At 42.6% G+C, this 18394-nt stretch overlaps 1 protein-coding gene across 1 annotated transcript in view; it reads left to right on the forward strand.

The window, feature by feature from the left end:
• Positions 1–18344, forward strand: part of mmp24 (matrix metallopeptidase 24) — a 41180-nt gene extending 22836 nt beyond the window's left edge. Inside the window, exons 5-10 of the mRNA XM_069714117.1 lie at positions 52–256; positions 5404–5565; positions 7358–7563; positions 10865–11003; positions 15331–15597; positions 17477–18344. Of these exons, the coding sequence (XP_069570218.1) occupies positions 52–256; positions 5404–5565; positions 7358–7563; positions 10865–11003; positions 15331–15597; positions 17477–17841 (1344 nt within the window). The 3' untranslated portion in view covers positions 17842–18344. The remainder of the gene's footprint in view (positions 1–51; positions 257–5403; positions 5566–7357; positions 7564–10864; positions 11004–15330; positions 15598–17476) is intronic.
• The last annotated feature ends 50 nt before the right edge of the window (positions 18345–18394 follow it).

Raw genomic sequence — 18394 nt, forward strand, 5'->3', positions numbered from 1 at the left:
ATTTCTTTGGTCCCGTTCTCAGTATCTTCATCTTGTGTTTGCTCGTCTCAGGAGGTGCCGTACTCGGAGATCAAGAACGAAGGAAAGGAGGCTGACATCATGATCTTCTTCGCCTCCGGTTTCCATGGTGACAGCTCCCCCTTCGACGGAGAGGGGGGTTTCCTGGCGCACGCCTACTTCCCCGGCGCCGGCATCGGAGGAGACACTCACTTTGACTCCGACGAGCCGTGGACGCTCGGCAACGCCAACCACGACGGTGAGTCTGAGAACAATCGCTGTTCACACGGAAACTCGTTTATTCAGGGGAAATAAAAAGCTGCAGCTCATCCAAACTTACTGAACGACGGCTACGAAACACCAGCTGATTACATTTTCATTCTTCTTTTTTTTTCATAGCTTTTGTGATTTAATTCCTCGAACGTGTCCTCAGTTGTCACTCGGCTATCTGCGAGCGCCACGCGCTTTTCTCTTTGGATGAAGAATTGGAGGGAAAACACTCTTCACTTTGTACTTTTTCTTTCCCTCCTCTTCTATCTCAGCTTGACAAATGACTTCTGCCAGATTCCCTCTGCTTGAATAACTAACGTGTTGATAGAGAGCGAGCGAGAGGCTGATGGAGCGGCGGAGGAATCTGGTTTGAGAGATTAGCACAAAAGAGAATTAGCTTTGACAGAGAAGCTCCACGTTTGTGAGGTTTTTTTCTTGCTATGAACTGTGTGTTTTATTTGAATGTAGCATGAAGCTTTGTGCACTCGCATGTAAATCTGTTTCAAACCAGCGTTTCCCACCCAGAGGCACCGCGGGAGGTTCGTCTGTAGTTGACAGGAGGTACGAGGAGGAAGTCTGAACGGCGTGGATTAAACATGCTGAATAAATGTTGAAGCACACAGAAGAAGAAACAGTTCAAACCGTTTGTTCAAAGTAAATCAAACGGTTGAACTTGGAAGTTAAAAAACAACATAAACGGTAGAAATATCTGCAGGAAAACATCTGCAATAGTTTGCTAGAAGCAACATAGATAATTTAATCACTAAAAGAATGGTTTTTTTAGCTAATAGTTTAAGTAGTTAACAAAAAGCAACATAAACAGCTGAAATAGTTCAAAGTAACATAGCTGTGTAAATAGTCACCGACTAGTTCAAATAGGTCTCAAAAATCAACATAAATCATTTAAATCATTACCGGGTAGTTGATTTAATAATTAGCCAAAGTTGTTTTTGGTTAGCTAAAAGTTAACAGGTGAAAAAGTTTTCTTCAAGTAAACAATGAAAACGGTTATCGAAAGTCATATAAACAGGGAAAATACGTTGCTAAAAGTAAGTAGTTGAAATAGTTTTACTGTTTGGATAAAAAGTAAAAATATAGATATGTTAAAGTGATAAATAGCTGAAATAAGCTAAAAGGAATAAATATAGGCTTTGATTGTTAAATAATAACTAGTTGAAACGTAACTTCTGCCAGCAGACGGGTAATTTCAAACGTAACCAAAAACACTGTTTTAACAAATGTAAGATTATCTGATTTTATAGTTGATCGTATTTGAAACCTTCAGTTTAAACTGCCGGTTGATAAATATAATTTATTATCATATCATTTATCATCATATCATTTATTATCATATCATTTATTATCATATCATTTATCATCATATCATTTATTATCATATCATTTATTATCATATCATTTATCATCATATCATTTATCATCATATCATTTATTATCATATCATTTATCATCATATCATTTATCATCATATCATTTATTATCATATCATTTATCATCATATCATTTATTATCATATCATTTATTATCATATCATTTATCATAATTTATCATCATATCATTTATCATCATATCATTTATCATCATATCATTTATCATCATATCATCTATCATCATATCATTTATTATCATATCATTTATCATCATATCATTTATCATCATATCATTTATCATCATATCATTTATCATCATATCATTTATCATAATTTATCATCATATCATTTATCATCATATCATTTATCATCATATCATTTATTATCATATCATTTATCATCATATCATTTATTATCATATCATTTATTATCATATCATTTATCATCATATCATTTATTATCATATCATTTATTATCATATCATTTATCATCATATCATATCATTTATTATCATATCATTTATTATCATATCATTTATCATCATATCATTTATTATCATATCATTTATTATCATATCATTTATTATCATATCATTTATCATCATATCATTTATTATCATATCATTTATCATCATATCATTTATCATCATATCATTTATCATCATATCATTTATCATCATATCATTTATTATCATATCATTTATCATCATATCATTTATCATCATATCATTTATCATCATATCATTTATTATCATATCATTTATTATCATATCATTTATCATCATATCATTTATCATCATATCATTTATTATCATAAGAGCTGACGGATCAGCTGATCGTCTATCGGTCACCAAGGTGCTCTCATGATGAACCCTCTCAGCCTCTTTATCTCTAAAATCCCTCCACACACACACACACACACACACACACACACACACACACACACACACACACACACACACACACACACACACACACACACACACACACACACACACAGAGTAATTGAAAGATCAGAGACCAGATAGCGAGATGGCGAAGTTCTCAGATGCCGTTAAAACTAATTCTCGTATCGGCTTCAGAAGGGCGTCACGAGGACGAACGGGCGTCGTCTTCACCTCCGATTAAAACCTGACGTCGAGGGACGGTCAGCGTTATTAACCCGCCGACACCTGGAGGACAGGACGGGAACGAGGCGTCTCCTGTCCCGCATGATGGATCCAGATGTTCCCGGGTAGTTTTAGCTGCAGCGCGTCGATCACATCATCACAGGAGATATTTAATCCCTAGAAATTCATCAGGATCCAGAGAGACAACAAATCAACTTTACTGTCGGAGAATCTCCATATTTGAACTATTTTTCTGGTAAACTTTACAGTTTTAAACTTAAAGAAGAAGTCTCTATCTTCAGACTTTAACAGTTCTCTGTGTTTCTGGAGGCGAAGACACGCCCGTCCTTTCTTTCTTGTGATTTACTGACGTGACGCTTTATATATCGGTGTTGAATAAATCTGCTCTTGTCTAATAATTACAACAATATTTCACCCGGAACATTATTCTCGACAGGAAAGAGAGGAGAAGCTCGACATCACATGAAAAATGGAACCACGCATGAATGATTTCGATTGCAGAGAACAAATATTCCTGGCAGGTAATTTTAGTTGTTGGCAGGCGAGAGAAAAACTTAATTTCAGTTCGACCTGAACTGCAACCGAGCGAGACTCTGTGGACGACTGGGACCACCTATCAAACATCATCGGAGAGACGACCGACCGGCCACAAGGGGGCGACGGGACACGGAGAGCGCTATCGTACGTGAAGTGTACGTCTTGTGCTCTGAAATCATCTTTATCTGTCCTGAGACGGGGAAGGAAAGGAGGAGAGATAAGGCTGGTGGAGGAGGAGGAGGAGGAGGGTGGTGAGAGGGAGATAAAAGGAGGCAGAGGAGGAGATGGATGAAAAAGCTGCAGCACACAAGGACGAAAGAGTCGGAGTCTGAGTGAAGGTGTACGAAAGGAATCAGAAAACACGAAGACGATTCACCAACAGTCAACCAATATGGGTTTTTTATTTAATGCTCTTATCAGTAGTTTATTTTAAAGCCACACATACTTCCAATACTTTAATACAGACTCAGATATTTAGTGCAAACATTCGTGGTTCTCTGGATGATTCCTGCTGATTTAACGTTTCTTATTTAAAAGAAAACTACAAAGACACAAAGCGACCAAAAAATAGGCTTAAAATGACAAAACAACCACAGAAGATACAAAATGATGACATACAGGCACAAAAACACCAAAAAGAGACGCAAAACCATTAAAAAGAGGCTTAAAATTAATTTAAGGAAACAAAACAACTACAAAAAGCAAATGTTAGGATGCTAGCGTGCTAAACTAAGATGGTTACTGTGGTATTATTCAGAAACCTGGAACTTCTGACACCTGGAACATCTTTAATTTGGTGCCAACAAACTGAGTGTAAAGCCTTTAACAGTGGAATATTACTGACTGGTGCAGTTCATGATATTTAACAAGTCTGAATAGTTTGTTTTTATCTGGTTTGGTCTGTTAGCATGCTAATGTTAGCATTTACATCCTCAGTCATGTTTCTACGGTTGTAAAGAGCTGATGGAGATTCTTTGTCCTGAAACATTGTCAGGATCCATTCTTTAATTTGACTCTTAACAGAATGAAAACGTGTGATGAGTTCAAAGGTCTGTACAAACCAACACTCAAAGTTATTCCCCCTGAACGAGAGGAAGAGAAGACATTAAAGGAGAAACTGAGAGTTAATGGAAGAGTTAAAAGAAACCAAAGCAGCTTCTGTTCTCTTCCATCTGAACAGTTACACTCTTCTGAAAGTCAGCTGCCGGCCACCGAGGCTGTAATCTTCAAACAGGGCGAGAAAAAAAGATCATTCTGTGGCTGTAATGAGGTTCAAACAGAGTCAAACCAATTACAGACACACAAAACCAGCACAAAGAGAAGCAAGACAATGGGAAGAGACACAAATAGACTGCAAAGACACAAATAGACTGCAAAGACACAAATAAACTACAAACAGACAAATGAAGTACAAATAGATGCAAAACTACAAAACAGTTTCCATCCACCAACATAATGAGATTTACACACAACAATAATTGTGCACACGTGAAGGTTTAATTTGTTCTTTGCATGAGATGTTGTTGGACTGATTTATGAGGAGAATCATTCAAACATCAGATCTGATATCTTTATCCTCTAAATTCAACGTGTTTGCTGGCGTTTTTTTAAAGTCCTGAAGCATTTCTACATTCACAGATTATAAATGTAAAATCTGTGAAGTTTAATCCCCGTCAAGCAGCAGCAGCGTTTGAAGAAGTGCACTTTAAAAAACGCAGCTTTGGATTCTCGAGCTGACAGTCGCCTCCATTCACCGCAAATTCTCCTTTTGATGTGAGATTCATGCGCCGCTGACGAGTCGACAGCATCACAGACGGACTTCAGCTCACTTCGCCGGCGCGTTGGACGCCGTCTTTGGTCTTCTCTGTTGTGTTTAAACCGGGGAGCTTTTGTTCTGGTTCTGTTCTGCCCGGAGGGACGTGTTCAGGCTTTTTCAGAAAAACAAAAAAGCAGCAGTTAAAGGCCCGTCAGCGGCACAAAGCGCCTCCTGTTTTACCGGCTGATATCTGAGATGGTGTTTTTCAGAAGCTGCCGGTGATGTTGGGAGTGATGATGTCGCTCTCTGTCTGTTCCTCCCTCCAGGTAACGACCTGTTCCTGGTGGCGGTCCACGAGTTGGGTCACGCGCTGGGCTTGGAGCACTCCAACGATCCCAGCGCCATCATGGCTCCTTTCTACCAGTACATGGACACGCACAACTTCAAGCTGCCTCTGGACGACCTGCAGGGCATCCAGAAGATCTACGGTCAGTTATTCTGCATGTTTCTCTGGCTTGTGTTTGAAATCTGTTCATAATTAGTCAGAGTGATTCAGGTCAAACATCATCCACCGTATTCCCCTGAGCCTCATAGCTCAGTGATGGCTCCAGGAAATGTCTTCAAATTTGGTACAAACATTCACTTGGACTCGAGGATGAACTGGTTCCATGGTGGGGGTCAAAGGTCGCCGTGACCTCGTCCTTTCCGTTCGATCATCTTATTCCCACGAATCGTTTTGTTTATTCGTGACGCCTCCAGTGTGTAAAGACCTTTATCAGCTAGATTCAGTTTGTGGTGTTGCTGCACGAGTTTTTCCAGTTAAGAGCGTTTCGTGAGTCAGACGTGTGTGAAAGAATTCTGTTTCTTTAGACGAAGACAGGAGCCACGAAGGGACAAAATACTCCTAAAAAAACACACACCAGGGCCGTTATGACCTTAGAAGGAAACAGTCTCCAGAGTTACGAGATAAACCGGCGCTCAAAGAAGGAGATGACGCATCTTATCTGGAAACAGAAACACTGTCGGGGTTTTTAACTTTAGTCCAAAGAGGAAGGAGCTCAGATTGAGGATGTCTCCTCCATGTCAACACATATTTCTGTTTAAGACGTCAGTTGGTGTTCAGAGGCTTCTTCTCCATCACAGCTCGGACACAAATATTGTAGCTCATAAATAGTTTAAAAAAAAATAGGTAGAAGCCTTTAATGAAAAGCTGGAACATGAGACTCTTCACCTGAACACGTGACTTCACTCGAGAAAAGCTCAAACTTGCAACAGCAGAAAACAGCACACCTCGGATATGAATTATTAATCCTGAAGCCCAGAGTGCAGCTGAATTATGAAGAAGTGTTGGCTGTGGGTGAATTTACTGTATCTGAACGTGTGGAAGGATCCGGCTGATGAACAACACAGAGCTGAACAAGTCTGCCTGAAAAGAGAAAAATAAGAAAGAAAACAAGCCGCGTATCTTTTCCTTTGTTTCCACCAGAGACTCTTTGTTCTATTTCAGAGAAGAGAAGACGCCTCACATTTCAGTAAACTCTGCTTTTCCTTTTAAGTCAACAAAGAACAGAAGCGACACGCTTCCTGACAGCTCTCCGTCGGCCGGAGTCATCCCGACGGCCTCGCTTGTAACGCGCTGTAACATTTCATTTGTGAAGCGAAGACACAAAGAAGACACCAAACACATCTGCTGGGTCGGAGATAAGATGGTGTTGGAGAATATTTCCATCCGCATCATCCATCACGTTCCACCGACACCCCGACAGCCCCGAGAGTCTGAGGCCGTCCTTCACCGGACGCGTTCGGGTTTCCTTTAATCATCAAAGAAAGAAACGTTATCTTTTTCAAAAAGAAACGATCTCCACGTTAAAGGTCGTGATACTCGGGCGACGTGTTGAGTCAACAGCGTCTCTTCCGCTGCGCTTCAGTGTTCGGTGTTGAAAACAAAGCCGGTTATTTCATCCTCCGAGAGTTCATCCTGTTGGATTCGCTGCTTTGTCGCTCCGGCACCTGAGAATAGGACGTCCAGCCTCTCTGAAGGCTTCGAAGGCTTCGTGAACGATGAGGCCGCTGCTGACATTTATATGGTTCCTATTCTACGTTTCAGAAAACACCATCTCTGAGATTGATTATTTCCCTGAAAGAATGAGCTGTAACTATCAGGTCGTGACAGTCTCTTCGATTTTAGTTGTTGAAATCGGACCGATCGAAGGGAGCAGAGGCTCAGAGGACTTTTTAAATGACTGTTAACATTTGTTGTTGTTAATGTTTTTCCTCCAGGCATCCCGACGGCCATGCTGGAGCCCACCCGGCCGTTACCCACCTTACCGTCCCGACGGATCCACTCCACCTCCGAGCGCAAGCACTCCCGTCCGGCTCGCCCGCCCGGCGACCGGCCGGCGCTGCCCGGAAACGGCAAACCCAACATCTGCGACGGCAACTTCAACACGGTCGCCTTCTTCAGGCGCGAGATGTTCGTCTTCAAGGTGAGCGGAGACGAAAAGAAAAAAATCATGAAAAGGTTGTGTGATCGTTGTACGAGCGTGTCGGCGTCGGGTTGCTGACCGGTGAAGGTAACGAACGGCTCTTATCTCCAGCTGACGGTGAGTCTATAAAAAAACCCTCTGGGGATCCAGATAAAGTTGAATTGATCGTGAAGAGGGCAGGATGCAGGACGGCAGCTCCTTCCTGTGAGCGTCTCAGACGCGACACGAGATGTTGTTAAGCATTAAAAAGAGGTTTGAACAGAAAAGATGCTCGAAGGCTGCGACGCCAACGACGGCTTCTCGATTCCCAACGCGGAGAGCTGCTGGTGCTAAAAATGAGCGCTCTCATGGCACCTTGAGATGAAAGAGACATCTGGCACCGGGCCGCCTCGGATCATTAGCGCCAGCCAGATGTTCCAGAGCCGTTAGTAACACGCTGAAGACGCTCCGTTAGCGCTCCCACGCTAACACGCTGCAGGACGTCCACACTTCATTTTATCACAAAAGTAAATCTGCTGTTAAATCTAATTATTATTTCATAAAATAAAACAAACCCAGGTAAAATACCGCTGCTAAGGCTCATTCATGTGATTTTATTTAATTTAGCTACCTTTAAATTATATATTTACATTTATTTAATTAAGAGATAAAGTTATGAAAGTATGTAAACTATTTAAATTAGCAAAAACAAAAAAAGCTGCAAGAAGAATGAAATTTGAAGTTTGTAGTCGCTGTGTTTTCCTGTAAAAGTGTTGAATGATTATTATTAACGGCCTTGAAGAGGATGATAATCATGATTTTATAACTGAAATATCTGTAACATAGTTTGATTTTAAACCATTAAAGTCGCAGAAAATAAAGCAACACAAAGGTCCAGAACAGAAGCAGAAAAATCCATTTTGATGTCTTTGATCTTTAAACTGAATGTTTGAAAAGGTCAGAGTCTCTCTGTCTGTCTCCACCTGTCTGTCTCCACCTATCTGTCTCTCCACCTGTCTGTCTTCATTTAAGGACGACTTCTGTCCGTCTGACATTACGATTTAACTGCTGCTTTTTAAATATGATTAATACATGATGGAAGGAAAACTCTTTTTGGAGTTTTTCAGAACAGAAACTTCAGGGAACATAAGATGGTTTATATATTTTTTAACGGGGAAGATAATGCAGCTTTTCTAAATCTACTTGCAGAGTTTGTAAATCTGAAAAAGAAGAACCCGCGTTGGCGTCGTCACCTGAGCACGACGGAGGAGGAAACGGCCTTATTTTTTGTTGTAGAAGAAGAAACAACAACAACAACAATCTTTGCTGTTTCTGTCTCTTTCTTCATATTCAAAAGTTTTTGTGCCTGAATTGTTGCGTTTAAAAAAAAAGGCCGTAAGCAGAATACTATTTCTTCTTTTCTGCTTTTGTGCAGTTGTTGTGCTCGTGTGTCCTCAGATCAGACGGACGGACACACACACACACACACACACACACACACACACACACACACACACACACACACACACACACACACACACACACACACACACACACACACACACACACACACACACACACACACACACACACACACACACACACACACACACACACACACACACACACACACACACACACACACACACACACACACACACACACACACACACACACACACACACACACACACAAAACAATAAAAGGAGCCCTGCAGCTGCGTGTTGTGTTCATGTACCGCAGGACTTCGTGTCCCTAAATGCATCATCAGACGCAGGTTCTGGTCCGCCTGCAGCTGGAGGACGGGGCGCGTCAGGAAGGGCGCTCATTATGGGATGTTTCCTCGCTGAGACACTCGCGCTGGATGTGCACCATTGATTTTCTTTTCTTGTGTTTGGATTCAGACAAAAAAAGCATTAGTGTGTGTGTACGCGTGCGTTGGTACTTCTGGGACAGACCTCCACAGTGGGTCTCTGAGGGTCCGGGGACGGACCAGGTTCTGAGGACGGATCACGTCCTCACAGAGACAGAAGTGTGTGTGTGTGTGTGTGTGTGTGTGTGTGTGTGTGTGTGTGTGTGTGTGTGTGTGTGTGTGTGTGTGTGTGTGTGTGTGTGCGTGCGTGCGTGCGTGCGTGCGTGCGTGCGTGCGTGCGTGCGTGCGTGCGTGCGTGCGTGCGTGTGTGTGCGTGTGTGTGTGTGTGTGTGTGCTCGGTGGGGACTGGCTGTCCTAGATTCACCGGAGCCAGATGATAATGAGCTCAGATTGATGCTCTTCCTCTCCTCTTCACATCTCCACCCCTCCCTCCTCTTCCTCCTCTTCCTCCTCTTCCTCCTCTTCCTCCTCTTACCTGCATCGTCTTCCTTTTTCTTAACTTCAGCTTCACTTTTCTGTCTCCTCCTCTGTTGTGTGTTATTATTCATGTTATTCTTTCTGTAGCTTCGTCACGTCTGCCCTGAATTCTCCTGCGTTATTCCCGGATTAGCATCCTGAGGCGACGCCGCTCCAACCGGAGTTAATCAGCTGACCAATCGATTAGTCATTCGAGAGAAAGTTAATTATTTTGATAACGAGTTAATTGGTTTTTTTTCAGCATAAATTCCAGCAATTATCCGAATCGAGCCTCTCAGCTGTGAACATTTACTGGATTCCCAGTTTTCTGTTAGTAAACTCTTCTAAAAACTGAGCATTTTTCACGTTATATCCCGTTCATGTTGGAAATTGTTGAATTGTTGGCTTCTTCTGTATAAAGTTGTAAACTTCAGTACTTTATTGTGTTAAATGCTCTGAGATAACCTGTTATGTTGTAATTTGGGTGCCATATAAATAAAATTAATTAATAGAATTTTGCAACGTGGTATCACGGAAAAGCGTGTAATACACACGTCGTCCACTAGAGGGAAACAGATCACAGTCACGTGCTTTAGGAAAACAAAACCATGCAGTAACCACAGACTGGATATAAAACTACAGACTGGATATAAAACTACAGACTGGATATAAAACTACAGACTGGATATAAAAATACAGACTGGATGTAAAAGAGTTCGTAGCTTCAGGTCTGTAAAACGGTTCTGATCCAGAAGTGTCTTCAGCTGCAATACCAGCGAGTGCCACTAGAGGTCGGCTCCAAAAAGCCTCCGGCTCCATAGACTCCCATTCAACTTCTCTCATCAAATATGATGTCAATAACATTTCTCCACAAGTTAGGAGGAAATAATTACCTTTTAACAGGAAGAAACCTGCAACAGAAACGAAGACTCGCTCATCTGTGACACTTCAGCAGATCTTTTTATGAAAGTGATTTTTGTCTTTGTGTTTCAGGACCGCTGGTTCTGGCGTCTGAGGAACAACAAAGTTCAGGAGGGCTACCCCATGCAGATCGACCAGTTCTGGAAAGGCCTGCCGCCTCGCATCGATGCCGCCTACGAAAGGTCCGACGGAAAATTTGTCTTCTTCAAAGGTACGAGGACAAAGAGTAACATGTGCACAAACATTTTTATATACCGCTAATCAGCATGGGACCATCACAGGAAGGGAAGCAGGGCTGTAGACATGAAGACAGGTAAAAACTTATATAAGAGTGGACGTAGCATCCGGGTCTGGAACGTGAAACCAATGTAGAAGTGTCTTAAAGTGCAATACCACTGAGGGCCACCAGGGGCTGGCTCCAACAAAAAATCTGTCCAATAGACTCCCAATCCATGATGAAAATAATCCTGGAAACTAGCTGATAATTAACAGTAAAATGTTTTTTAAACATAAACAGCAGTCTAATTATTCTAATTGTTGGGCCAAGTTTAAATAATGAAATACATTTTATGTAATGGTCGTCGTTACGGGAGTATTTAGTATCTTCACTTAATAGTTTTATTTAACACTGTATGTCTACACTGTTTTATATGAAAAGAAACTGCTTATTAACAGAAAATAAGATTTTATGACGTAGAAATTCTCAAATTTTAAAGCTACAAATAGAAAATTAGATTTTTGTATTTGTTAATGTTAACAATTAATCAAAGTATCTTCCTAACTTTGCTTTTATTCGTATTTAAGTCGAGTGCAACTATAAACATCAGGACTTTTACGTATCAGCCTGAAGTTTGGTTCATGTGTAGACAGGAAGTCAGGAAATGTCGAGTTTCAAGTTTAATAAGTTGTATTTCAGAGAGGTCATAATACATTTTCATGGAGATAAAAATAAATGAAGTGAGTTATGGTTGTGGATTTGATCATCTCTTTGGTTGCAGCCATTAACTCTGCTGCTGCGATGTTTACATGAGACGTTATGAAGCGTTAAATAGAAGAAGAGTTCCCATAAAAACATCCTGAATTCTTCCTCCGATGTCGGTTCCAGTTCCAGTTTCACTCTTCAGCTTCAGAGCCAAAACTTTACACACTGACGTTCAGATCTGCGGCCGCCATCTGCTCCGGCGTTATTAGACTCTGTCCTGCTCCTCCTCCTCTTCCTCCTCCTCCTCCTCCTCCTCCTCCTCCCCCCTAAATATATTTAATAAAGTGTGAAATAGAGAATGGTGAGGCGGCGGGGGGGCTGCCCGGCCTGAAGTAATAGAATTTCAGTGTCTGTATGAAGCCTCCCTCATCTGCTGATGGAGGACTCACTCAGCTTTCTCTCTCTCTCTTTAACACACACACACACACACACACACACACACACACACACACACACACACACACACACACACACACACACACACACACACACACACCGTTGTGTTTTCAGCCCTTCTGAGGACGTTACATCCTCTTCATTAAGTCCCTGAAGACTAAAAGTCTTCATCCTTAAGTTAATCATTTCATTATAGAGGCTGGTTTGTGTCGAGTCTGTAGAAACAGATTCTCCACATCAGCGGTCTCCAACATTTGTTATACAGCCACTCATGTTAAGTAACATTTGTTCACACAGCTGAGCTCCACCCAAACCAGCTGAATCAGCTTCTTTTATGTGAACAATAACAAACTGATACTCATCACAGATTTTGTATCTCAACAGCATGTGCATGTTTTTTTTCTGGATGCTTTTAATTTGAAAAGTCGCTGCAATCAGCCAACTTGCGGTGTAACTTTGATCTCAGGCACTCTTTATAGCTCCGCCCCCTCTGATGCGGTCCAGCTGAAAATCTTGTATTTATGTTATTGACCTCAATTGTGAGCAGCCGTTTGTTTCCAGCTCAGTGAGAGACTCTCTGCTGTGTTTCTGTCCTCTGTCCTCTGATCTCTGTGTCTCACCTCTGCTGCACTGACAGGGTGGAGGGAGCGAGGGGACGTCGTCCACTCGTTAATCCTTTAGAAACTATTATAAATTCAAGGACTCGTGATCTGTTAAAAAGAATAAATATTTCAGGTTGTGTTTCCAGGTGATCAGTCAAACTGCAGCAGATCAGAGTCATTGATTGCGGTAACTCCTCCGTACGAAGGTCACATTAAAGTCGTTTCCTTCTTCCCTTCAGACGACACTCGATCGACTCATCACACGCATTTACAATAAAACATTTTTGATTCAATTTAAAACAAATGTAAAGTAGAAAAAAATGGAGCTCTCAGACTTCAGGACTCCACTGAGTGTCCTCAGTAATACACACACACACACACACACACACACACACACACACACACACACACACACACACACACACACACACACACACACACACACACACACACCCTGGCACCATCTCATAGCCAGCAGCAGATATTAATAGCTTTGCTCTCTCAGAGCTCTCAGCTGCTGACTCACACACACACACACACACACACACACACACACACACACACACACACACACACACACACACACACACACACACACACACACACACACACACACACACACACACACACACACACACACACACACACACACACACACACACAGTTTGTCAGTGTGTATCATCAGGTGACATGCAGCTGCACCTTCAGAAGCCTTTCCTGTTCACAGAGCTTCTCTGTAAGATCGTCTGTTTTTACTGTATAAATCATGAAGAAGGGGACGAACACTTCCTATAATCACACACACACACACACACACACACACACACACACACACACACACACACACACACACACACACACACACACACACACACACACACAACCATGAACCCGAAGCGATGAGCTGCAGCCTCGGTTTGGATCGCTGAAAGGGAACTTTTACCTCAGCTGAGTCGTGCAGATTAAACTGTTTGTGCTCTGAACGTTTCTCCTCCCAGAATCCACCGAGTCGTTCCTCCCGTCCTCTCTGAGCCCGGTTACATTCTTTCATGCAGAATTAAAGACTGAATTGTCCTTAAAATGGTTACCAAGTCCTAAAACTCATCCTCCAAATGTCTGACAGAAGAGTAACCGGCCTGCAGACGGGACGTCAGACCTCAACCAGGTCGTGGATGTTTTATTTTGTGTTAATTTATGAAACATTAGTGATTCAGGAAGGTGATTCAGGTCGGGAGCAGCACGTCATCACTCGTAAATAAGATAAATCTGAAGATGCACTTGATGTTTAAATGACGAACAAGGAGAGAAAAATCCATCGTTTAATGAAAAACTCCTGGTTGAAAGGAAGCTTTTACTTCTCATATAAACAAAAGTCATGCTGACATTAAAGTCTTCTTCTGCTGGAGATGTGGATCTAAATTTCATCTTTGGTTTTGCTTTTTAAAACGTCTAATAATTATACTTACATACCCACATGTTTCCTGGAAGTACTGTTGGTCACTTGTTCTCCCTGTTCCCACTGCAGGTTGTCCAAAAAGAGTTAAATAGTTTAATTAAGTAATTTATCTCAAATTAAGGCCTTAAAAATGGCTGAAGTTGTGAACGGCCATTTCGAAGCCTCTTAGTTGTTATCTTGTTTTTTTGGAGCCAGAAGTGACCATAACAGGAGTCTACTGGAGACAGAGGGTTTTTTTTAACCAGCCCCTAGTGGCCCTCAGAGGTATTGCACTTTAAAGCTCTTCCCCACTGGCTTTACTTTTCAGGTCCAGAAGTTACATCTATTTCTTCATAAAGTCTATGGTAAAAACCCGTTCGTTCTTTGGCTCCGTCATCAGCGCCCTCTGGTGGTGGTGTTCGTTTATATGTGAAACAAGTCGCTGAATAAGCAAAACTAAGGACTCTTTTATATATATTCAAGTCTTAAAAATATTCTCCAACAAATACATGAAATTAGAAGTTTCTGGATGTTGCTGTTGTTTTGTAATTAAAAAACATTTATAAACATTAGAAAGTTCTTTGCGCTGTCAATCACAGGAACAGTTAACATTAGTGGTTAAAAACTTGAAAGGGTATTTGAGTTTTAAAAGTCCAGATTGGTTTAAACTACCACACATACATCCCTATTTCCCCTTTAAGCCTTCGATTAAATCTTTCCATTAATATGCACCATTTAAAAGAAACTCCCCTGAATGTCTGGTGGAGAACTATCAACGTCTGAAGCACATGTTTCTTTCAATGATGACTGCAGACTATTTAAAGCAGCTGCTGTCACATCAGGTTGTTTAATTTATCAGTTGAAGAGCTTTAATGGAGTAGTTCTACGTTTTTAATCTCTCTTTGTGTAATCCCACATCTTTCTCCCGAACATTAAGAACTAAATATTTAACCGAGCTACAGAGGAGCTGTTTAGTCATCATCATTCTCTGTGTAATAAAAGCAACTGCTGTTTAACCAGGACCGACTAACGCAACACTTTTTCTCTCCTGTGTTTTCCAAAAGAAAACATTAGATTTGATCAAATATGAAAACACCGACTGACTTCTCCTCGCTCGTTGCAGGTGATAAGTACTGGGTGTTTAAGGAGGTCACGGCCGAGCCGGGTTACCCGCACAGCCTGGTGGAGCTGGGCAGCTGCCTCCCCAAAGACGGCATCGACACGGCGCTCCGCTGGGAGCCCGTCGGGAAGACCTACTTCTTCAAGGGGGACCAGTACTGGCGCTACAACGAGGAGAAGCGCACGGCCGACCCGGGATACCCCAAACCCATCACCGTGTGGAAGGGGGTACCGGACGCCCCGCAGGGAGCCTTCATCAGCAGGGAGGGATGTGAGTCAGCAAATTATTCTACTGGTTTCACTGTCTGTGTTTCAGTTCCTGTCTCTGCCTGTAGAGGACAGTGTTTCTGTAGTTCCTGTCTCTGCCTGTAGAGGACAGTGTTTCTGTAGTTCCTGTCTCTGCCTAGAGAGGACTGTAGTTCCTGTCTCTGCCTGTAGAGGACAGTGTTTCTGTAGTTCCTGTCTCTGCCTGTAGAGGACAGTGTTTCTGTAGTTCCTGTCTCTGCCTGTAGAGGACAGTGTTTCTGTAGTTCCTGTCTCTGCCTGTAGAGGACAGTGTTTCTGTAGTTCCTGTCTCTGCCTAGAGAGGACAGTGTTTCTGTAGTTCCTGTCTCTGCCTGTAGAGGACAGTGTTTCTGTAGTTCCTGTCTCTGCCTGTAGAGGACAGTGTTTCTGTAGTTCCTGTCTCTGCCTAGAGAGGACAGTGTTTCTGTAGTTCCTGTCCTGTGACAGAGTGACGTGGTGACATGATGACGTGGTGACAGGGTGACGTGGTGACACGGTGACGTGGTGACAGGGTGACGTGGTGACACGGTGACGTGGTGACAGGGTGACGTGGTGACACGGTGACGTGGTGACAGGGTGATGTGGTGACAGGGTGACGTGGTGACAGGGTGATGTGGTGACAGGGTGACGTGGTCGGTCGGCCGTGGCGTCTCGGCGTTGTTGATGAGAATCGGCCTGCGGGGAGTTTTCCAGGCAGCAGATGAAATGTGTGCGACTGTTTGATCCTTCGGCTGTTCGGAGGTGACGGAGCAGACAAACTGCACACAAGAGACCTTCTGGTTGTTTTTTCTGATGAACTACTGCAGCGTGTAATTTCACCACCGTCAGTGGAGGAGTTTTATAAAGACAGGTTTAGATTCTGGAGTCAGATACAGACATTATTTGGTCATACATATTTTGCTGTGATTTTGCCGAACATACACAGACTATGATTGGTCACTGACCATTTTTAATACTAGGATGGTATTTTAACGTGGGAATCGACCCGCTTTTGGAGCCTCTAGTGGTCATTTGATGAACTGCAGTTTTTCCCACAAAAGTATTGGCTTCATTTTTCTCAAAAGCTGCTGCTTAGTGACACTTTATAGCTTTAACAACATTGAAATGAGCTACACAGGCGCTTCAGCGCACCCTGCTGGTGATATGTGGTTATATTTACCGTCAAATGGCTTTTTAAATCAACTTAAAAAAAACGTGTTTGAGATTCAGTCAAAATGAAGCAGCTGCTGATATTTTTACAGTAAAGCTTTTTTACGTGTGCGTAGTGATATAACTGCTTGATGTGACGACTTCCACAGCTGCGAGGAAGACACACGAATCAGCCGATATTTAATTAAAAACCAATATTAGCACACGCACACATCTGTAACTGTCAGTGGTTGAGGGTTCGTCCTCTGGACCTCTCTCACATACAAACTCACTGCTACAGTCTCTCAGGCATTACATAACATCAGCCCTTTAATAAAAACATCCACTGCTGGGACTGGAGTCTGTAACGGCCTGTAAGCGCCGCAACACAATAGAAATGCTGCGGCCTCTAAAGAGATGCTGCACCGCGGGGACTGAGGATGGAGCAGTTTAAGAGGAAGCTTCTTTTTCTTTTCTTTTTTATTGCACAGAGAAGTTAACGTCTGCTGAGAGGAAGCTTTTGAGGAAAACAGCTGAGTTTGTCGGTCATGTTAAAGTGTTTCTGACACCGGACGTTTGATTGAGCTGAATTTGAATACAAGCTGCTTGTTAAAATGCTGCAGAGGGATTTTGTTTGTTCTTCCCCAACACTCTTGAGAAGTGTTTGGCTGTTTTTGGGCGCCTGAAGTCAAAATGTAAGACTTTTTTCCTCCCCTCTCCCCCCCTCCCCTCCTCAGACTACACCTACTTCTACAAGGGGAAGGACTACTGGAAGTTCGACAACCAGAAGCTGACGGTGGAGTCCGGATATCCCAAATCCATCCTGCGTGACTGGATGGGCTGCGATCAGTCCGACATGGAGCGGTCCGACGGCAACGGTAACCGCGGTGACCGGCAGCTGCCCCTCGACGACGTGGACATCATGGTGACGATCAACGACGTCCCCACGACGGTAAACGCCATCGCCGTGGTGATCCCCTGCATCCTGTCGCTGTGCATCCTGGTGCTGGTCTACACCATCTTTCAGTTCAAGAACAAAGGCGTGCAGCAGAACACCATCACACAGCAATACTACAAATACCCGGTTCAGGAGTGGGTATGACAGGCAACTCGCTCCGTAGAGGTCAGAGGTCGTGGATCGAACGGGGGTTCAAGCTGTCGTTATTTGTTAGCTATCTGATGTTGGCTGATGGCCAAAAACGCTAGCAGGGAACAAACCAGAAACAAACGCTGAAAGACGCTAACTGTGCTAGCTAGTTGTAGAAGACGAGCGCTGGAGAAACTCTGCAGGAGTAGATTTAGACTCAGAGTGTTTGTGAGTGTCTTATGACACATTTCAATGTTTAAGGACTCTTAAAAAAAAACACAAAAAAACCCTGAAAAACAGATTTTCTCTCATCGTCCGCGGCTGCTTTCACAAGTACGAAGAAATCTAAGGAGGGAAAGTGAACTTGGACTCTTTCTTCTGGACCTCCGACAACACAGCACTCAGTGGAAGTAAAACACCAAGAAGAGGCACGACCTCCGAGTTTGTTCTCACGATAACTTGTGAACTATTTCAGCTCTGAAATCTACAGAAAAAAAAAAAAAAAGAAAGTTTAAAAATCTCCAACTTGAAGATAAAACAGGTAGAAAGGCCATAAAGAGAAAACACG

This window comes from Brachyistius frenatus, unplaced genomic scaffold, assembly GCF_029030835.1.
Source record: "Brachyistius frenatus isolate BFR_SWC_R1_liver_20210118 unplaced genomic scaffold, ASM2903083v1 Contig_126, whole genome shotgun sequence".
Lineage (NCBI taxonomy): Eukaryota > Metazoa > Chordata > Actinopteri > Embiotocidae > Brachyistius > Brachyistius frenatus.